The sequence below is a fragment of the Tribolium castaneum genome, chromosome 3 (genome assembly GCF_031307605.1).
Source record: "Tribolium castaneum strain GA2 chromosome 3, icTriCast1.1, whole genome shotgun sequence".
NCBI lineage: Eukaryota > Metazoa > Arthropoda > Insecta > Coleoptera > Tenebrionidae > Tribolium > Tribolium castaneum.
Genome location: NC_087396.1, coordinates 24027299 through 24049245, shown reverse-complemented (window position 1 = coordinate 24049245; position 21947 = coordinate 24027299). Strand labels below are relative to the sequence as shown.

The 21947-nt window shown below is 34.0% G+C and overlaps 4 protein-coding genes, 1 long non-coding RNA gene and 1 other non-coding gene across 7 annotated transcripts in view; 2 read left to right on the top strand and 4 right to left on the bottom strand.

Moving 5' to 3' along the window:
• Nucleotides 1-1710: 1710 nt before the first annotated feature.
• Nucleotides 1711-3902, bottom strand: LOC661512 (uncharacterized protein). The gene is made up of 5 exons (XM_967667.5): nt 3731-3902; nt 3541-3675; nt 3124-3473; nt 2134-2813; nt 1711-1924 (listed from the first exon to the last, which is right to left on the bottom strand). Exons 1-5 carry the CDS (start codon nt 3810-3812, stop codon nt 1789-1791), a joined length of 1383 nt encoding a protein of 460 aa, XP_972760.1. The 5' UTR covers nt 3813-3902; the 3' UTR covers nt 1711-1788.
• A 202-nt stretch (nt 3903-4104) lies between these two features.
• On the bottom strand, nt 4105-4713 carry LOC100142067 (odorant binding protein C21). Its single transcript, XR_010333447.1, has 2 exons — nt 4519-4713; nt 4105-4466 (listed from the first exon to the last, which is right to left on the bottom strand). It is a non-coding gene; the product is annotated as an odorant binding protein C21 (transcript).
• An 804-nt stretch (nt 4714-5517) lies between these two features.
• LOC103313501 (uncharacterized) lies at nt 5518-8712 on the top strand. Its single transcript, XM_008196937.3, has 3 exons — nt 5518-5658; nt 7036-7346; nt 8082-8712. The coding sequence occupies exons 2-3, from the start codon at nt 7176-7178 to the stop codon at nt 8361-8363; spliced, it is 453 nt and encodes a 150-aa protein (XP_008195159.1). The 5' UTR covers nt 5518-5658; nt 7036-7175; the 3' UTR covers nt 8364-8712.
• Nucleotides 8713-11154: 2442 nt separating this feature from the next.
• LOC103313539 (uncharacterized) overlaps nt 11155-21947 on the bottom strand; it is a 30937-nt gene continuing 20144 nt past the window's right edge. For both annotated transcript variants that reach the window (XM_015981237.2, XM_064355572.1), the window contains 4 exons: nt 13595-13668; nt 13433-13534; nt 12101-12316; nt 11155-11526 (listed from right to left, as the gene is read on the bottom strand). In XM_015981237.2, the coding sequence (XP_015836723.1) occupies nt 11440-11526; nt 12101-12316; nt 13433-13534; nt 13595-13666 (477 nt within the window). In that variant the 5' untranslated portion in view covers nt 13667-13668 and the 3' untranslated portion in view covers nt 11155-11439. The remainder of the gene's footprint in view (nt 11527-12100; nt 12317-13432; nt 13535-13594; nt 13669-21947) is intronic.
• Nucleotides 14955-15926, bottom strand: LOC107398155 (carboxypeptidase N subunit 2-like). Its single transcript, XM_015981236.2, has one exon. The coding sequence runs from the start codon at nt 15924-15926 to the stop codon at nt 14955-14957; it is 972 nt and encodes a 323-aa protein (XP_015836722.1).
• LOC135265655 (uncharacterized) lies at nt 16398-17705 on the top strand. The gene is made up of 2 exons (XR_010333402.1): nt 16398-16516; nt 17523-17705. It is a non-coding gene; the product is annotated as an uncharacterized LOC135265655 (long non-coding RNA).

Below are 21947 nucleotides of genomic sequence, written 5' to 3'. Positions count from 1 at the left end.
TAGAAAGAAGGAGTTAAAAAATGACTTTCTGAAGACATTATAAGAATAATAACAGAAATAATAATAATAATGTTTTTTATATTTTGTGTAAGAAAGAAAAATTTCTTGGAGGCCGTCTTTTGGGCGCTGAAGAAGCCGTTTCTCGTGCTAAAAACAATAACCGTTACGACTCCACCGCAGTTTATAATTGACAGTACTTAGTGTTGGCAAAGTTAATTTGCATAGTTAAAGCGTCCGCATTCATCTCCTTCAAATTGCCGACGAGATGGATGCACTGGGTCCATTTTCGCGAAGATATGAGTGTAGAGGGAAACACTTGGAGTTAAATGTGTCATCTCTCATAATTGCCTTCTTGGATTGTTTCATTAGCGACATCGTTAAAACTAACGACTCTCGAGTTGCAAGCGTGTCCTCGGAAATTATATCTCGTTCGCTCCAGGCTTGACGTTGCGTCGTCACGATCCACGAAAAACTTGGCCTATTAATTTCCCCATTTTAACTTGCAATCACTTTTCTTTTATTGATTCATTCCACTTAGGACATTATTTATGCAAAGGTCGGGCCTGGGAGTGCGCAAGTTAGTGCTCCTAATGTACTAGTCTGCATTCAGATCGGTGTTCTAGCGTTATAGTGGTAATTAACGTTGTGGTTACCGGTAATCAGTCTCGAACCACTTCGGAACGACTCTTCTGGGATTCGCATTAGTTAACAGCCACTATGTGTACCAATTTACCAAGCCTATATTAAGAGAATTAATTCACAGGAATTGCCAAAAATGCCGAGAGATGCTAGAATTATGCAAAACGGCTAACTTACCTACGCCAATTCATCACATTCGTAACAACTAATTACTAATTATTATTATTTAAATTAAAAAATCAACAAATCGATAAATAAGAAGTTCGCGCTGTGTAAGTTTTTCTTAGGATGTTAACAATGTTAGGTCGAAAAACCGTTCAAAATATGATTTTATCCTTGAAAAAGGCTGCAAAAATGTCTTACCCGAGGTCTTACCCAAAATTACCCAAAGAATTTGCTTGCAAAACCGTTTTTATTTAGGTCGAGTAGTTGTCGAGTTATGATATTTTTATTTTATAAATTCAAAAACTATACCTAATCAAAGCCAATCAAAAAATTTGGCGGTTTAAAAAAAATCCGTGCGACTTGTAGTTTATGAGTTTTGTCACTTATTGTCCTTCAAAATTTTTAAAAAATTGGTAAAAATTAATATAATTATTTTTTTCACACACTCAAAAATTTTAGACTCAAAATAATTTTTATTAAAAAAATTAATTAAGCTTCTCTTTAAACGAAACTATAACTAGAATCGTTATCCAGTTTTTATCATTCGCTTGATGGTAATTTAATTTAAGTCTTAACTGGACAATGATTAGCGTAACCCAATGTAAAAAAATCTGAGCATTTAATTGCGAAGTAAATTAATTTATTCACTGCTAGAAACTGGCGCTAGGGCTGCAACCAACAATACACACGACATGTGCAGACTGCGGGGAGGTTTTTTCGGTTGCATTTTTCTCATTTTTTTAAAGGTGGTGTGGAACATTTAAAGACAGAGTAATACCAGGAGTTTATGAAACAGTTTCTTAGGAGTTACTCTGTTGGCAAAAGGAAAATCTTTGCCTCCTGAATAGGTACGAGTACACTTATGTAAAATATTGTTAATGTGTTATGAGAAAATAAAACAAGCAATAAAAAATTCTAAGTATTTTATTTACATCAAGAAGTACATAACTAGTGAAAAATATTCCAAGTAAGTAATAAGATAATTTACATCTGCTGGGTAGAATTACCGTTCCAGGTATTATTCTCATCATCACTATCGTTTTTATTGGACAAACGATGAATATTCCCCTGCCTTCTAATCACTGTTGTTTCGCCACCCCTTCGAACTTTTGGTTGCCCCCTAAAACAATTCCTCAATAGTACAGGCAGATTTTTTTAGGCCCTAGATTAAGATTGCAATAAAAATATAACTCAGGATAACATAAGTAAAAAAAATGGCAGCAAGCCATGTTTTTTTGACGTATGACATCCACAGCCTTCTTGATGAGTAACTTGAAGAATAGTAAAAATTGTTAACTTCAGTTATAAATCTTAAGAAGAATAACAAACCTGTGATCACTAGATGACGCTTCAGCGGCTCGCTTATTATCGTTGCTAGTAGATGGCGCAGGAGCCGATCCAAACACAAAAGTCTTCAAATAACCCAAAAGAGTCAAAATCGGGGTAATCAAAGTCCACAAAAATCCTGTAAACCCTCCTTCTGTGTTAGTAGCAACGACTCCCCTATTAACCGGCAAGATCAAAATAACAGCAGTTGGAACAAGCCCCAGTTGCAACAACGTTTGACTATTCTCAGCTTCAGTAAATTCTCTTCGAGGGAAAGTTGTGGAAAGTGTGTAATTGCTAAACGGTAGATGCAAATTAGCTTTAATGTGAGCATGGACACTTGCTAGCGTGTCACTGCTCGAAAAATCGTTCGTTGCCGTGCTGCCATCTGGCATTCGGAATTGCAATCTGGCTGTGTTTGTGTTGACAGGTCTTGGAGATGACTGCGATTGCGATGAGTGAGCTTGTGGTTGAACTGTGGCTGTTGGAGAGAATTTTGCCGCTCTTTCAGCCTTGTCTTGAGCGATTTGAGCCAAGACTCGTTCACGAGCCGCCTGACTTTCGCGCTTTTCTCTTTCACGTTCTTCAAGGACTTGCTTCAGCTCTTGGTCCTCCTGCCAACGTTTCAACTGTTGCACGTTTTGGCCCATTTTACGACGCTCAAGCTCCTTCTCGCGCTCTTTCTGCAAGATGTTACGCCATTATTTCACTGAGGATTTTGAAGTTACAAGTGTCAAATGGACTTCAATTTTGACAAATTAAGACCAATCAATAGTTTTCGAGAAAATTGCAAATAAAAGCAAAAATTGGTCAAATTTTGAAAAATTCATAACTTAAAAACTACTGGGAATTTGGCGATTTTCTTGACACCAATCGATTCTCCGGATCATTTTACATGAGACAGAACCAAAATATTGTTGTTTTCGTAGCTGAGTTATGAAAACATCGTTTGTTTTATGAAATGTTGCCAACTTAAATTCAGCCACACATTACCTCAAACTCCTCCTTTCTTTTCTCTTCTCGCTTCAGTTCAACCAACTGCTTGGCCCTTTCAACCTTTTCTTCAACTGTTAAATCCTCTTTTCCTGCCACAGCTTGCTGACTGGTTGAAGGCGTTTCGTCTTTTTTCATGGTGCAAACGTCGTTTTCGCACACAACATTTTGCGCCTGTTCTTTGGTGATAAAATCTTGTGATTGTGAAGCAATCGGAGAAAGTCCGCCTTTTTGCAGAATCGAGTTGAGTTTTTCTTGAAAAGTTTTAACATCATTTACTTCAGTCACAATCTCAATAGGCACTCCTTGCTTCCCAATAAAATAAACCGAAGGGGTTGGAACTTGCTTATCTGACTGAGTTAGGGACAAATCAATTAAAAGTATCAACAAAACTTGGATACTACAAAAAAAGGATACAAATTTGACTAAACTGCTGATAAGGTACAGAGTCGGCTTCGATCTTGATTGCCACAAAGCTATCGCTTCCTAATATTTTAACGATTTCCTCCTTGTCGATTAATTCGGTTATTTGCGCTGACTTATCGTCTTTGCCTAAAAACGGGCGAAAAACGACATGGAGAGGTTAGATAACGTTTGCGTTTCTTACCGTAAACGTAAACTACGAATATTGCCTGTTTGGCTTTCGAAGTGACGATTGCTTGGGCGATTTCACCTTTAAACCAGTTCATTTCGATTAAAACTATTTTTTTTTAATAAAAAATGAGTGTTTGTGACAACTGACGTGTTACATTGACAACTGTCATGTGGCGCTAGGTGCATAGAATATGCTAGGTGTCACAAGCAACGCGCCAAAGTTAAATTTTACGAACAGATTTGGACAGAAAATGTGGCGCTAATTAGCTAAACATCTATGGGGTGTTCAGTGCTATAACGGAAAAAGTCCAGTTTTAGTCATTTTGAAAAACGTAAATTTTTGAAACCACCTCTAAAGTGGCCGAAATAGCAAATAAACAGGCAAAATGCTCTTAAAACTTTATTTTGGGTCGGGTATTGAAAACTGTTCTTTATTAGTCTAACGGAAACCATGGTACAAGGTACCGCAGACATTTGTATCCCGAAAATGCACTCTTCAGTGGTGTTTCCTTCTCAACGGTGCACATCATGACGACTTTATCCACTAATTCGTCACTGTGCACAGATTGTCTAAGCCTTTCCTTTAAAAGATTACTATTAAAAGTGCCTTTGTCTGTCATTAAATTCGTTTTGGTGAGAATGCAATGAGCCATTTTTGCTATTTCAGAATCTTTGATTCTTTGTCCACCTAGCGCAACACAATTTGCTGTATCAGGATTTTGCCCTTCATTTTCAAGAGCAGTGAGTGTCTAAAACAATAAATTTTAACTAAGATTAATAACGAAACAACGATTTTCTTACCGGGATTAGAACGACGACGGTTATTAAACAATAAATTTGTTTCATCGCGGTTTACAATAAATAAGCGGAACAGCCCGTCCGTAGCTTTTAAATATTCAAGTTGGTAAAATTAGCACTTTTATACTGGCCATTACAGATTGCAATCAAGATTGCAGCAAATAAATATGGGATATTATTATTTAACTGAATAGCGATAGAGTCACAAATGACTTATTAACTAGGAAAACTATAGTTTTTTATATGCAATAACAGGTTCAATAAAAATTTAAAACAAGATGTTTCAATGTTCCAGCTTAGACTCGCACAATTTGCCAAAAAAATCTTCGTGGTAGGAATTACATTAAAGTTAATTAAAAATGAAAAAAAAACAAATTAAAAAGTGCTATTAAACAACTATCCTGGCCAGATAATTTGTAATATTTAATATACAATGTGTTCAAAAATGGTTGTTCATCAAGTCGACTATGGAATTCAAACTCAATGTGCCGCTTCATTCACAATACAATCCAACCCTTCACATAAAAATTATAGAGCGTATTTCTTCTGTGTAGGTATAAATATGCAGACCGTAATTACAAAAACAAAATAATGCAACACAAAACATAGCACACTGTACTATAATTAATTAAGAATACATTAAATGTACTGTCTCGCAGCTAACACTGTTTCAGTAATTTTTTTCAATTAGTTGCAACAAAATTGTAAAAAATTTCACATTAATTTAATAATAATAATAATAATAATAATAATAATAAAATAATGTTATTTCCAAGCAACTCTGTTTATAAAAATTTTATTTTATTTCAACAATGTTTTACCTACACAATAATCATAACGTGTAAATGTTGACTTAAAGTTAGGCAGGAAATGGTCCAATTTTTGTTTAAATCGCCCAGTGGCGTCCATTAAGGCTGATTTAATATCGCTGTGGATTATTATTGACGACGTTTACTGCACATTCGAGCGGCGCCTAACTCGACGGTGGCGCCGCGACGACGGTGAGCGTCCAAATCATCCGAAATAAGCTGTTTTGCTTGGCCTAATGTGGGTTTTACTTGTGCTGGAACACCACTCGAAGAATTTACAAAATTTGCCAACGTAAAACAACAATCACTTTTTCTAGACACTGCTACACCCCAAGTAAGTGGAGACTTTAGCTAATTTAGTGCATGCAAAATTACAATAGAAAATTTTTCCAACAACGGACAGCTTCGTGAAAAACCATCTTCCGGGTTTGAATTCCTAGTTAGATTTCTTATCAAATTTTGGTGACGTAGTCGTGGTTACAAGGGATGTTCGCAGTAGACAGAGACACCCTTGGGTCTGCAGATCAATACGGGGCGTAATTTTACGCGTAGTCACCCCACACGTTCGGACTTGGAAAACTATTTAAAATTAATCGCTTCATTTTCACACCGGAAGCTATCATCGTAAATTTTGCAAATTTACGAGGGCTTTTTACTGGGTTATTAATTTTCCGATGGTTTGCGAAAAATTTGCTGAGCTCCTTTTTTTGTTGAAAGTTGAGTGGATCTGATTTTTAAGGGATGAATCGACAGTTCGGTTCGAGAGCTGCTGGTTGGAGTGCACTTGACCGAAATGCCAATCAGGGTGAAAATTTGGAGCTTTTACAAGCATTAAATTCAGTTACCTCATGAAATATAAATTTGGTGCACGTGTTTTCGGTGTTATCGACTGATGAAAATTGGGGGTGGGGTCGGGTTTACTACTTAATGTTTCACAATTTTTGTAGTAAAACTGCAAACTTTTTATTTTTTTTAATAAAGCTTCAGCTGATTCAGAAATAAATAAAATATTGAAGTAAAAAAAATGAAAAAAATTAAACGATAGAAGATAAAGGCACTAAAAACTAACCAAAAAAAATCAATACAGTAAAACCTCTCAACAACGGACACCGACGAGGAACTTTTAATTGTCCGTTGTGGAGAGGTGTCCGCTAATGGGAGATGGAAATTATGGTATCGGTTTTATTACGTTCCTACAAAAATGCCCGTTGTGAAGAGTGTCCGTTATTCGGAGATGTCCGTTAAGGAAGATTTCACTGAATTGCACAAAGATTAGCATTTTCTAATAACTGTTTCTCTTTTTAATTAATTTCAATTAATTAAAAATATTAATAGTATTAATAAAATTACAAATATTAAAATAATTTTTAATTAAAATTTTGCATTTTTATTTTAAAAAATTTTGAGCATTTAATATGACAACTAAACACAAAAAATATAAGCAAAAAACAATTACATTTTTTAAAATAAAAGGTTGAGAAGTTGTTAGAAGGTTTAGTTGCGTACTGTAAACCAGTTAAAAATAAAATAAAAATTCCCAACTTTTGTTAACCTTGGGCTCCAACAAAAGCTCTCGTTATCACGAGCCAAGTTGTCACGTCCAAGCAAACTTTGTTTACTCCACTTCTCACGTTGCGTAATTTATTTGGCGTTATTCAGGTGTCCGATCAATACTCCGATATTCTCTCTTACAAAAATCATTTGCTTTCAGTCTTTCCCACACCCTCAGAAGACTGAATAATAACTCTCCAGCAGCTGTCTTAATGGCCCTTTTTTTACGAAACTTTTGCGTAATGAAACCGACTTAAGCGAGCAATAAAACTGGCGCCGTTTAAATTGAAATTCAGCAGGATGTCAAAGTCGAATTCTTCCACCAGAAGCAATTCGATGGAGACTTCTGCAGAATGCGACAGCGAGGTGTGCAGTCCCCAGAGGGACGTCCCCGCCATTCTGGAGGCGGCGGAGGGGCAGGAGGTGGTGCCGTCCAGCCCGCCGCCGTCCTACGAACACGTTCTCGAAGAGGCAAGTATTACATATTTCCAAATTGGAACGAAGAACCCGCCAAGTTTATTGTAAACAACTTTTCTTATAAATTTTTATTATGAGGTTACAAGATGAATTATGGCGGCATCCCGGAAACAAATCGTAAACATAATTCACTTTCTCATAAAACTTCCTAATAAATAATTGTTTTTCAAAAATGAATACATACAAAGAAAATACAAAATAATGCCAGGAAATTTTTCAGTTTTTCGTCTTGTAATTTCAGTTTTCCAATTTCTTAATGTTTTTACTTTGTAGTTCTCTAGTTTTTTAATTTATCTTATCATTCTTTCAGTCACTTATTACATAGATTTACAGAATTTTAATCTTACTGTTTTTTAGTTTTTTTTGTATACCAGTTTTTATTTTTTTTTAGCTTTTCAGTCTCTTAGTGTATTGGTTTTTTATTCAGAATGTCATATATGTTTCAATTTATTAGTTTTTCTCTTCTACTGAAGATTTACGAGCTTTTCTAACAGTAAATGACTTACTTCTAAGTTGTGAAAAAATAAATTAGTAACAAACTATACAAAAAAACTGATTTTAGTAAATCTACTAAAAATAAAAATGTTAATAGAATGATAATTCATAGAATGTTTTATGAATTTTTATGTTACTTATATAATAAGTAATACTTTCCATTTGTGTATTTCTATTTACATTCTAGTGGCAGGAAACGGTGTTACATTCAATTCTGTTGTGTTTTTCTTGCAGACAAGACTCAAGGCCCAAGCGGACGCCTCATCTCCAGTCAATCCGGCCAAAGGCCCGGAAATAATGCACAAATCGAGCAAGGAACTGTATCGTGCTGTGGCCAAGCAGTTCGGGATAACGTGTAAGATGTCGGATCAGTGTCGTTGTTTCGACTGCCAAAGCCATTATTTCGACTGCGAGTACGAACAGAACGAGCAGGAAAAGACAGACGGGGGCCTTGGAGCTGGAACACCAATGTTCATATCGGAAGTAATGCACGGCACTGCCTGCACCATACTCTAATAACTCTATTTTATCGAAAACTGATCGAATTTCGAGGGCGGAACGCCGACAGAGCTTTAATATTATTCATACGTACCTAATCAAAAAAAAAATTGAAGAGTAAAAACGTCTGGCTTTACAGTGAATGATGCGCACATTTTATTAATGGGTTTGTTTTAACGTAATTCTCGTTAGTGTAATAAAATGTAGACTAGCAAGTAGTTCGTGTTGTAAATACAAAACACTTGTAACATATAGCATGGGATAGCTGCTTTCAAACGATCTCAATTCAAGTTGTACGCAAGAGGTGGCCTAACAGTTGTTACCGCGTAATGTAGAACATTTTCCAACTGGGTTTTTTTATCACCGGTCAAAACAGCTACATTTTTTACGAAAGTGAAACGAAAACAGCCATTAGTGACTTTTCTAACTCTGAATGTTCCATTCCTAAAGTTGTATGTCTCCAGATATTACTATTTTCATACTATATCATGTATGTTAGACTAGCCGTAGTCGTAAGAAGGGTGCAGAAAATGTTTCAATTGCAAATACCTGATGTTGGGAACAATGTCAAATTATACGATTAAGCCATTGGTTTATTACTTTGTCACTGGCGACGGGAGAATTAAAGACAGGGTGTCTTCGAACTGATTAAAATATAATCGTAGATTAAGTCCTTTTTTGATCCACTTTTATTACATTGTCCATTAAATGACTGTCCTACGCCCTGGTTAAACAAGCATACGATGTGTGGCAGAAACATGTACTACATTCACTGTTATAATAGAACATAATTTTGTGTTCAGTATTAAAGTACTGGAAAAGTATAACAAACATAGGGCCTATATCTCGTATAAGGTAAATGTTAATGGAAATCGCACCAAAATACCTTTCGCACGTATATTTTGTATATCGGAATTGCAGATAATCGTGTGATATTTTACTTTACCTTATAGTCATTACTGTGAATGTTTTCCGTTTGATTGAATAAAATAGTCAAAGTACAATGCGTTTCTCTGTTACCTACCAAAATTCATTTTCTGTTTAAAAATGACTTTGCCAGCAATGATTTAGAGTAAAATTATTTTGTTATTTTAGCTGATTTCAAATGGAAAATATTAATAAAAGCAGTTGTCTAGGGTTTGTATTTTACGTAAGTAATGTCTTAGATTTTATTTAACACCTTGTTTATTAATTAATAAATATGGGGTCTAGCATTTTTTTTATTATAAAACATGTTGCTGAATATTGAAAAAAAATTACAACAGTGCAATTTTTAAACCAAAATATTTCACTAAAATAAACATTATGTATAAAAAAATAATCGTGTGATATTTTACTTTACCTTATATTCATTAATGTAAATGATCTTTGTTTTATCAAATAAAATAGTTAAAGTACAATGCGTTTAACATTTTTTTTTATCTAAAAAATGGCTTCTCTAGCAGTAATTTTAAGTAAAATTATTTTGTTATTTAGCTGATTTTAAAGTGGGAAATAAATATGAAGAAAAGTTGGTTTAAGTAAGTTGTCTAGAGTTTGTGTTTCAAGTAATTAACGTCATAGATTTTATTTAACACCTTGTGTATTATAATACAAATATTGCAAATAAAAATAAAAATTATTTTCAGTTTTTTAATAAGCTTGTGGTCTAACATTATTTTTTATTATAATACACGTTGCTGAATAATGTGTAATTTAGCAAAACTTTTAAAGCTAAAATAATTTAGATTTAGATAATTTAGATATTATGTAAAAAAAATCTGGGTAAAACTTATGATATGAAAACCCTCTGAAAATAATTGTGATGAAGTAGAGACTTTTTGGAAGGCATAAAGAGAACGTAATTTAATATTAGATTTTACGCTACAATAGTTCTCAAAAAAATTGTTGTTTTTATATTTATTTATTTATGTTTGATAGAAATGTGTCTTTACTGTTCCACAATTGGTGAGCAATTTCGGGTTACAATAATTCTGAAATAATAATTAGAAAAACAACTTCTACTTAGATCAAACTACGGTTGCATTCAAAAAATCTTTAGATCAACTCTTTCTATGGAATTTAGATTGACAGATTTTTATTGTTTTTGATAGATTATCGTTTCATTCTGTTAAAGTGTATTTTCGTCTGTAGCAATTGTAAAAAATCAACATACGTTCAAAATTTCACAGCAAGAGCTGATCCAAAGACTTTTTTAACGCACTGTATTTTGGTAAATTGCTTTCAAATACCTTTCATTTGTCTTTTGCATATACGCTTTTTCAAATTTTTTCTACAGTTTCTTACAATAAAAGCTTAAAAAAACTCAGTAATTTGTTGAGAAAGTTCATAATAACTTTAATATACAGAGTGTTTCTTATTCTAATATAAAATTTATTAAAACACACAAATAATAAAATAGGTGCGTCTTTTTGCATTTGCTAACGGTGTAATAGTCGAAATTTGTTTACTTTTTTACTTATCACTTGCCAGCTGACTGCACCCTGATTTCTAAAACATTTCGCTTTGCTGTACATTTGCCTACCAGTGACCTGTCGTAATTCATAAAAGAGCAAACCACACAAGAATGCATTTCGTTATCGAAGTTTCCTGATCAGTAAGCAACAAAGTAGTCCTCCGAGTTGCAAATAGTTGTTTATTTGATCAAGTCCCAAATGCTCTCTCGTTATCAGTGTAGTTTCCAGTTTGCAATTAATTGCGATTGATCAAGGGACGTCAATTAATACGTCTTTCGATTGATGTTGCAACCACTAGACCAGCCCACTTCAGCTCGCTCGAAAATGAGGGAATTTGCAAAAAAATTGGCACAAACGACGAAAATAAGCTTTATTAAAACAATGAGAGCATATTTAGAATCGTTGATAGTTATACAAACAGTATTTACAACAGACTGTTCAAGCGATTATACAATATAAAAAATTGAACAATCTTACAACGAGTGTGTTAGTTGGAACAGATCAGTGTTTTATGTACAATACAAGAATAATTTTTTTAGAATATGTATGTTAAAATAACGTGAAAGACGTGGAACACTTAAAATCTTCATGCCTCGATTACGAACCAAAAACGCGGTAAATCAGCCTTAATTTATTCGTTATTGAATGGTACAAGACGAACTGTGATCGACGACACATTCGCTGCTTGGATAATCGATATCCTCCTCGAAGTCGAAGTAATGGCACTGGAAAAAAAAAGCACGAATTAATTTAAATTTCGATCGAAGATGAGAGTTGTTTCATTCACGGCAGGTATTTCTATTGAAAAATTTCCCGAATAAAATTGCTTAGCTGTCGGAAAAACTCGTTTTGACAGTTCTAATATGGAATATCATTTTGCGAGCGGATATAAAGCAATTACTCTTTTTCAGGAATAAATAATACACTTCAAGCGTGAAACGCGGAAAGTTTGCATTGTTTGATGCAAGTTAGCGTTGTCTTGGTGTTTCTACATCAAACTCTATTCAGACCAATGTTATTCACACATCCAGATGGGAGCTTTGATATGTGGCGCTCGGCTGGAATCGAAATTAAAATTTCAAAGTAATTACGAGTGGCTGAAAATATACACATCTCTGGAACTAACGGTCTCTTATTTAGGTGCAAAAAAACTGAAATTACGTATTAAAATCTGGAAGTTTAGAATACTTTTTTATTAATTCTTGCTACAGGATAGGGGAAAAATGCAAACATAATTTTTATTGCAACTTTACAAAAATAAACAAACAAAACGAAATAAAACTATTACACAAAAATTACCTGGCATTCTATACATTTGCAGTCATCAGTCTGTGAGCAAGTGAGGCCTAATATCGAAGCGGCCTCTTCGTATAGATCTATACTACTCCTCCTGCTCCTGCAGCCTTCGGAAGCTGGCGAAGAAGCAGACGTTGAACATTTATTATCAACCGATGTTGTCGACTTATGACTCGTATCTTGTCCTGACGAATTCGCAGACTTACTCTGAATAAAAAACTAGAAAAAGGAAAAACGTTTTTAATAAAAGAAAATTCGATCCGACAAAAATGAAATATGTTTTCGATATTTTTATGGTAATGGAAAGCGGACGAAAACAAACGACCACAAAACAAATAACGAAAGAATCCAATTCCACCGATCAACATAATACATAACTATAAACTTGCTAAAAAAATTTCAAATTGTAATTAAAACATCCCACCACTGCAAATATTTTCCCTCACCTAAGCCACCCCATTTCCATAAATAAACAAACCGTTCTAATTAACTCGAATTTCATTAAGGTCAAGCACAAATCAGGCTTGATCACATTTAAAATTAGATTTTTGGCCGTGTGTCATACGGCACGCAATTTCAGCGAGATATATAGTGTGACAAATACAATGTGGCGTAGTTGGTGCCCGGGGGATTCCCTGTCCGGTGTTCCTGACAGCCAACGTATTAGAAGCGACCGGAAACAAGTCGCAAGGAAAAAAAGAAAAAGGAAAGACTTGGGCAAACAGAGCGTGCTTGTTAACATTGCCGGGATTTTCCCCTAACAATCTTAGCCGCCGGAAAATTCTGAATAAACTTGAATAACGAAACTCCAGCCCGAAAGTGGTCACAATAAAAATTTATAAGTTTTGCGCCACAAACTTTCATAAAATCAACAAAAGCAATACGATTCTAATTTACAAGCTACGGATTTATTGATATATTTTTTTTATAATTTTATTTTTTAGGATAGAATAAAATTGTCTCAATTAAAACAGCCTTTTTACAAAATCATTTAAATAGTTAGTGATAAAAACGTTAATGGTTTACGTTGCAAATAACGTTATTTTTACGTTAGTGTGTTTACTGTGGATTTTTCTAAGAGTTTATTTTTTTAAATAAATACATTCGTAATTATGAAAATTTTGTTGGTGGGCCAGTTCCGGCCCTGAAACTTCCGAACCACTTCGTGGTTAACATAAAAATATTTCAGCATTAGGGCTAAGCTGTGTGCCCGTAACCAGCGTACGTGAGTAAACTTTTTAACGTTTCGAATCATCGATTCGGTCTGAAAGCTCGGAAATATAATATATAAAAGGCGCGCTTCCGAAATAATACACCAGCAAGTTGGTGACTTACCTCTAATGCGGGATTAAGTTTCTGTTTAAGTTTGGGTCTTGGTTTGTACTTGAACATTTCTCTTCCTGCGGGCGATGCGAATAAATTCGCCAGATTGGTATTCTGTAAAAAAGTGAACGAGTTTTGCTAAAATTAGAAACACAAACAATTAGCCGCGTTTACCTCGGATTTCGTGTTGGTCTCCAAAAAGTAAATATCCTTGTGCGTGGGGCAGTTTATTATTTCCCCTTTCATTGCTGGAACAAACAACAGGTCAGTGCTATTGTTACACACGACTGGAAACACAAAATTCGATTAATTGACGCTATTTTCTTAATAAGCGGTGTCGGAGAGCAAAATAAAACTTTTTTCAACTCGTTATTATAATTAAGGGGTTGCTACATTTACGAAGAGATTTCGCCCAGTTAACTTGTTCATTTCGTGCTCATTAAGAAAACGAAGCAGGTTTTTTACATTTTCAACTCTTACTAGGACAAAGTCATTTACATTTTCAAGCCAAAAATAAAATGACAAATGGAGAAATTATGTAGATGCGGGCTTTTAATGGACTCTTCTTAATTGATTTCTCGACTAGCTGGAAAAGACAAGCAAGTGTCACGCCGAGAACTAACAAAAAATTGACGCTTTCTCCAGATAACAACACTTCTAAGATACATTTAGTTAAAAATATTTTTAAACAAATTTTCTTGGACCAAAAAAATATTTTTTACAAATTAAACAATTTGTAATTAAGAAAAGCTTTCTCATTTACAATTTCAAGCCAAAATTTTCCACCCAAAAAGACGTGATTGAATTATTTTCAAAGTTAAGGGTGCATAAGTTAGAAGTTAACTCAAACAAAATGTCTTCATAAGTTTGAATATTGTTGTTTTTCAGCTTGAAATATTTCAGATTATGCATGTTTCTATCAAACAAAACTGTAACCAGTCATTTCAAAGAACGATTATTTTATTAGAAGTGTGTGTATTTTGAACTTTGTTTGTGAAAAATATTTGTGATTTTGGAGAAAAGTTGTTTGCAATTAAATGAACAAAGATTAAAAGGTTAATGCAATTTACACAAACATTTTGTAAACAAATATATAATAAATTGTCTAAAAGTGAACACACAATTTTTACGACGTAACTTTTATCTTGATGCTGTTTAAAAGAGTGAAGTTGTCTTTATTTTAATTTTAAAACCTGTAGTTTTTTTTCTAGACATTGCAAAAATTTGATTAAAGACACGACTTCTTATTCTAAATTTTACAAAAATTTGAATTCATTTGATAGTTTTTTAAACATTTTTTCATAGAAAAATATGCTTTTGACTGAAACAAATTGGCTTAAAAATTTTGGACAATTTATTCGTAATTTTTGACACGAAAAATTGTATAACATTCAAATAAATCAATGAAATAATACCAGAAAATTTTTATTTAACAAATAACAATTTTAGAACACAAAAATCATCCTAAAAATATAATTTATTACAATTTATCAAAATAAAAAACAATATTAAATTAAAAATGAGTGACATAATTTTATCCAATACGTAGAAACGAGTTGTACCTGTTCCTACCCATAGAGGGGTGGAAAGGTGGTGGAAGAAAATCTCTCTGGTGTTGGTACTGGTGGTAGTACCGCAGAACCCTTTCCGTAGTACTAGCTTCTGGAGTAGAAGTTTCCAACTTTTCGCCTTGCAAATCAAACAAACACGAATTATCATTAACATCGTATTTTTCCACGGTACTCATTTCGGGTAAAGTACAGTCAAGCCGATTGTTATTGAGTTTCAAGTGCGAAATTTGAACGGCATTGCTAAAAACATTTTTTGGCAAAACCCTGATTTTGTTATGGTCCAGATACAATTTGTTCAACTTGTAATTAAGAAAAGCTTCCTCATCTATTTCCTCCAGACTATTGTGGCTGAAAATAACGTCAACATTGCACGTCCACGCTTGTCTTGAGCCCAAAATTCTGGTCGGTAGAGCGGTCATTAAATTATTTTCCAAGTTGAGAAAACACAAGTTTGGAGCTAACTCAAACCACGAATTGTGATACATTTGGATCTTGTTGTTCTTCAACTTGATGCTTCTCAGATTGGGCATGTAGCCAAAGGCCCCACTTTCTATCTTCTCAATTTGGTTGTCACTCAGATCCAGTTCTTCGATGTTGGTTGCGGAAAAAGTACCATTGGGGATTTCGGTAAGTAAATTGTGCTTCAGACTGAGTTTTTGTAAGTTTTCCAAAGCCCGGAAAGAATCTTCGTCAATTGATTTAACATTGCAAAACTCGACTTCTAATTTCTTGACTGGGGAAAGTCTATGGAAGGTTTCAGGTGTAATCACTGGAATGTTCTTGTAGGTGAGATGGACGTGGTCCAGTTGATTCTTAATTTGTTCGTCACTGAACGGCCGGGATTTCGTCAAAGGCACGTTTTTGTAAAAATCACACAGCACAAAACTGCAACATGTTGCTAGTAAAGTTAGAGAGAGAAAATAGTAACCAGTCATTGTAACTGAAGTGTTAGCACTGACATTACACGATGGTTATTTAAATATTATATTGCCCATCATGTTTATTACATTTTTTATGTGATTTCGAAGAAGTCTTGTTTATAGTGAAATAACTTAAGATAAAAGGTCACAAAGATAAAACACTTTTGCAAATCAATATAAATATGTAAGTATAAAGTGTTCAAAAGTGTAGACACGATTTTAATTTAATTTTAAACAATTGGTTGTGAACAATACGTTTACAGAAGTGACCACGAATTTGCTTTGAATTCAGTTTAATTTTTAAATTAGTTGAATACTTTCGTTGGAAAAATTTTATTGACGATTTTGACTTTTGGACTAACTGTATGCTGGTAAGAGATAACTTTAGAAAAACAACGCAAGCGTCATTAATTAGTTTGGATTAAATTTTGGCTCGGGTTTTCCCTAAAACATTTAAATTAGGAGTATTCTTACTAAATCTGCGTCAGTCATAAAACACAAGACATTAAACTCCTTTCATTTATAATGTATGAAGCACTCTAACTTTCTACCAACTCTAATGGAACAAAACAATTTTTCGATCCGGTTAAAAATTCACGTAGCGGGTAAGACAAGAGTGTTTTTTCACCATAAATTATTCCGTTGTGTGCATCATATGGCAACAATTGAAAGAGAATAATTCAAGCAATCCTGTAGCTTAATAAGCTGTTCTTTGTGCCCTGTCAGCGCTATTGTCCACAGTCACAAAAAATGTTGAGAGATTTTAATAAACGCCAACAATTTACAGATTTAGTATGTGTATCGATTAATGTTGCACTGCATCTTCTCCACTATGTACTCTCTTTAATTAATAGGAGCGATGTCATGAACACACACCGGCAGCTACCTAGCAAAGCGGGTGATGTAATGTTCTTCCAGAACCATATTTTCCCTTTACACTATTGTACGGCATTTAATTGAGTTTGCTGAAACATTAAATATAAGTATTGATTTGAGCGAGTCTTTGTTTTGCAATTTACAACGTTTATTTGAGCCAACTCATCAGCGGCTAGCAGGCCATATGTTTGTGCAAATATTGACCAAATAAATACATGTTGCAATAAAGACAATTAACACGAATTGCAGTATCAAATGTCGCAGAATTGAATTAATTTTGATTAGGCAAGAACCCGCATTGCCTCACATCTATCCGAAATTAAGCTCGCTAATATCTTACGACCTCACTGCGGACATAACTCCAAAAAGCCATGTTCTAACACGCATTCTATAAATCTTACAACCCCTTGTCGCCATTACTCCGAAAGGGCACAGAGACGGTTTAAATAATCGCCAGAAGGACGTGGACTAAGAGCTATCAGTATAAGAAAATATTTGATTATGCCGTAAACAAGTGTTATTAATTAATCAAGTCAATTAGGAAGTTGCAAAATTAATTTAGTATTCAAACATATTGTGTGGCTTTGGAGTAAATATTAAAGAGGCTGCTGCGTTTCCTTATTCGTGTGTTAATTTGCGTTATTTATGGTGCGCAGATTTGCGCATAATTTGAGGCACAAACGAATTGTGACGGTGGCAAAAAGACGTAAACAACACATATTTTATTCTTTCCAGACTCGTTCTGTAACTTTTTATGAGAAAAATTAATGGGAGTGTTTATCCGCCTGGAATCCTGGATTCAGCGCACCAAAACTTACAAGCGGAGTTGCGGATATTTAATGCTTGAACTAAATAATAAATTGATTATTTAACACTAATAAAATGTTGGCAAATAATAATAATGTGAAGTTATGTGTATCTTGTGAAAATTATTTTCTTCCTCCAAAAGTTTTGTTACTGTTTACAGCCAGTAATGGAAACATCTCTCAATATTTTGGAAAAAACAGACCAAATTTTACAAAGTGAAGCCGAAAATTATGAGTTTGTAAAGGTAAGCGAAAATTATACTACCTCAGCACCTTTCAACCAAAAATTAAAAAAAATGATCACAAGTTATCTTATTTCAGTTTTTCTGACAGAAAAAATTATTAGTTATTTAAGGCGGGGAGTAATTAAAATTTATATTTTTCGCGACGTTTCTATTTTTATTATATCTTCATCAGGTTTCAATAATTAAGCGTCTTACTTGAACTTGACATGGCACAAACACGTATAATTATTAAAGCCTGATGAAGATTTAATAAAAATCGAAACGTTGCCCTAAATATAACCAATAATCTTTTCTGATCATAATCATAATTTTCAAGGGCATAAATGTCATCTCAATTTTTTTTGAGCATTTAAGCATCTGTTAGAGTTAAAGTTTGTTCTTGAGTTTTCGCGAAAAGAAATCGAAAAGTCACTAACACTTAAATTCCAAAATTACTTCCTTACTTTTTTTTTAACGCATTTTTCAGCCAAAAATGCTGTTATTTTGCAAAATTTTGTAAAAAATAAGACACTTAAATATTCTGAAATGAAATTTATTTTAGCTTACTTTAAGTCTTGTTGAGTTTTTATCAAAAAAATTACTGTAAATTGAATCAAAAATAACTGAACTGATTTATTTTGTAACAATTTGTTAAAACACATTTTAAAATATTAATATAAATAAAAACTAATGTAAGTTGCTCTCAATTTGGTTCGTTTTTGAGCAAAACTTTGTCAAAATAATATTTGGGCAAAAAACATATTTTTAACTTAAAATTTTAAGCTAAGAAATTTTGCAAAAACCAAGCGAAAAATCGCTAAATTAAGTTAAAAATTACATAATTATTGTTTTTAAAACCAGCCAAAAAATAAAAAAAATATCGCAATTGAACTTTGCCTGTTTCAGTAGATTTTGTTTGTTTTAGAGCAAAATTGTGTCAAAAATAAGCAAAAATGTCAAGATTTTACTGTTTTCATGTTTTTAAATATGTTTTTGAGTGATGAATTAAACGTTCCGAATCACAGAAAGAGTGCATGAAGATCATTTATTAAATTTATAAGCCGATATTTAGGACTGTTGTAACATGGGCATAACAGTTCGCTCAACATAATCATAAATTCAGAGGGCAACATGTGCAGTGATCAATAATTCCGGTCAGCAGCATGAAAATATGAACAATCGCTGCCATGTCACAGTACTAAACGCCAAACTGTTAGTTTTATTCCCCTTTCCTTTTGTTCCCTAATGGACAATATTCCCGTTGAAAAACGCCTCCCAGTGTCGTCTATTAAAACCGTGGTCAAACCGGAACAAAACCTCCGTTTCCAATCAATCAATAAAAGGAATGCAAACGTGTCGAATTGTTGGAATCGGAATTGCATCACAAGCGTTCATCAGCGGCAACGTGTTTGCAAAGTTTGTTTAGCGCCATGTGTCGTTAAAGGGCCATTTACGTCCATTACCGCATGGGCGCCCACGCCAAACCAGCTATTTATGGCAGATAGCCTAACAATGAAAGTTTATTCCGCCGGCAAAAACAATCATAAATTCTTGCTCTTTGCGGTTATTGAATATGTGGGGTCGCTTCTTTACACTTGATGAACGACACATTGTAGCCGTAAAACGGCCCAAATTGCAAGGGAAACACATCAAAAGAGCAATGACGGTTTTTACTGGACGGTCTTAACTGAAAAAATCACATTACGGGACCTAATGGGAACAAGGACAAATCCTGTCATCAGGGTTTTATTTTCAGGATCCTGAAGCTTTTCTACAATCTTACGTGCAAAGAAAATGTTTTAGTTTATTTTATTAATTAACCGAATAATATGATACAGCGTGATGTTTTGACCCGATCCGGGCTTTGTTTGTAGTTGATACACGATTATGTCAAAAAGTTAAAGTACATAGCTTACATGCAACACAATGTTTCAAGCTTTTGTGTTAAAGATCAAAGCGAGAAGCTTCTTTGAAGTTAAACATATTGATAACTAAATGAATATTACTGTCTCCAGACCCAATTTAGCTCCATAACACAGTCTAGATAAAAGATTATTTGTTAATGAAATCTCGCAATATTTTATATTAAAAGTGAACTTTGAGTATTATTTATGTAATTTAATTTTTTTACATTCAGTTCTAAGAAGCTATTGATGATTTACTGTTTTTGATTGTCTTTGATTTCTACAAAAACGAGAAAAATTTGACAGAAATTCGCTAAAAATTGTTACAAAAAAATCAAAACTTTTCTTAAAACACTAAAAAGTGATTGTCGGTTCACTCTTTTTACAGTTGAAGAAGCTTTTATTAAACTGTGTTCTCTGAAAACCTAAAAAATTTAATAAACAATTTTTCTTTAATAATTTGTCAAAAATAAACCAAAGTCAAAATATTTTTAAAAACTCAATTTTTTAATGCCTTATAAAGTGATTGTCGGTTTACTGTATTTTACAATTGAAAAATTCAACAAAACTCAATTCACATAATTATATTAAAAGTTACATTATTTTTGCTAAGTTCAAGTTCTAAGAATTTAAACACGTGTTTAGACAGATTATTTGCCAAATGAGCCCAAATATTTAAAAAAATTAAAAGGATTTCCAAAGATCTAAGAAATTATTGTCAGATTAGTGTTTTTTACAGTTGAAAGATTTTTTTATAAATTTTACAGAAAACTAGTCATTTACGAGATATTTTAAGAAAACCAAAAAACTTATTTATAATACGACCTAGAATATTTTCCATATTGTATAATATTTATTATTTTTGAAAATTTGTGTTCAATAAATGGGTGAAAAAAACTAGCAAAAACACCCTCCAGTGTTGAATGGCAAGTAAATCTAGTTTTAGCAACAACAACCCTGCCCACAACGTGAGCAGCCTGAGCCGTGTTCAATGAGAATTTTCAGTCATCAGCAAATTGCCTAATTATCCCTCTTTCAATTTGCAAATCGTTCCATCGCTTTAAAACGATTCAGAAATCCCGTTTCAATTAACCCTCTGAATAATTAATAGTCCATAACAAATACACACACTGTGTCAATACATTTTACCTGTGTCATACGAACCACCTGTCATTTCTCGCACCGATAAAAGCACTAACCATTTTTATAGTTGTGTTACTTTTGCGTCTTATTACTGAGATAAACTCGACTTCCTCCCGCAAAATTACTCCGGAAGACATTGGGGCGGAACATAATTTAAATACAGGAGCAAAAAAGTAAACACCTTTAACGGGGCTAATAAAATTAGATTTAAGGAGCCAGTCTGCCGTGAAACGTTTCACTCGGGGCGATGTAGTCGTGGCGTAAGTTAATATTCTAGCAGCAGGATTTTTATTTTTCTTCGACTTTACAGGATATAGGATCCTGCGATGTTGTAATTAGCTTTACGCAATTGCTGTTACCTCAAGAAAAAAAAAACTAAATCGTTAGACACGGCAATAAATCCGCATAGTTTTCGGAAGCTCTCCAAGGGATGCAGACGCAGCTCAACATCCCTTAATTACGTCTAATGGCGCCCTAATTATGGCCCTTAATCAGGGTCTGCATTCTATAAATTAACACGGCTAGTTGTGGAGAATGACGGCGTATTTATGGCAGGTGGAGCCGTGTCCGTTATTACAACCCGGCAGATTTATTTATGAAGTTGTCGGTTACCAATCTCTCGTTGAAGCCCACATTTCGAAATTAACTATTGTAATCCTGATTTCTTTTACAAACACACTTATTCTGCGAAAATTGAAAAGCGTGAAAGCCTGAAATTGAAATTTGCAAACGCTATAAGGTCGTTTTTATGAGAGCTCGAAAATAGTTGGGAGAAAATTAGAATCGGCTTTGAGGTCTTCTGAACGCAGTGCGGGATTGAGTCTCTCACCTCGGGTATTAATCACGCGCCAACAAGGAGCCGAAGATAAGAGGATGATGGAGGATCGGCAACCACTCCTAGACTTGGACCTAATGGACCGTGGATGGTAAGATGTGACGTTCCTTTCGACCGGAAAAGCAGCGAGGACATGGCCGAACCCTCATTAATTGGAAACGCCGGTATTCAGACGAGTAAGCTGTAAAACGCTACAGCTGCTCGCAAACAGGGCCCACCCACACACCCAACCGCTTAACAATTACCAG

Bases quoted from the DNA above. Each gene is read 5' to 3' on its own strand.
- LOC661512 (XM_967667.5), bottom strand. From the start codon at position 3,812: ATGAACTGGTTTAAAGGTGAAATCGCCCAAGCAATCGTCACTTCGAAA. The intron at 3,676-3,730 runs GTAAGAAACGCA...GCCCGTTTTTAG, and splicing joins ATTCGTAGTTTACGTTTACG to GCAAAGACGATAAGTCAGCG. The intron at 1,925-2,133 runs GTTTGTTATTCT...GAATTGTTTTAG, and splicing joins GCGTCATCTAGTGATCACAG to GGGGCAACCAAAAGTTCGAA.
- LOC107398155 (XM_015981236.2), bottom strand. From the start codon at position 15,926: ATGACTGGTTACTATTTTCTCTCTCTAACTTTACTAGCAACATGTTGC.
- LOC103313501 (XM_008196937.3), top strand. From the start codon at position 7,176: ATGTCAAAGTCGAATTCTTCCACCAGAAGCAATTCGATGGAGACTTCT. The intron at 7,347-8,081 runs GCAAGTATTACA...TTTTTCTTGCAG, and splicing joins ACGAACACGTTCTCGAAGAG to ACAAGACTCAAGGCCCAAGC.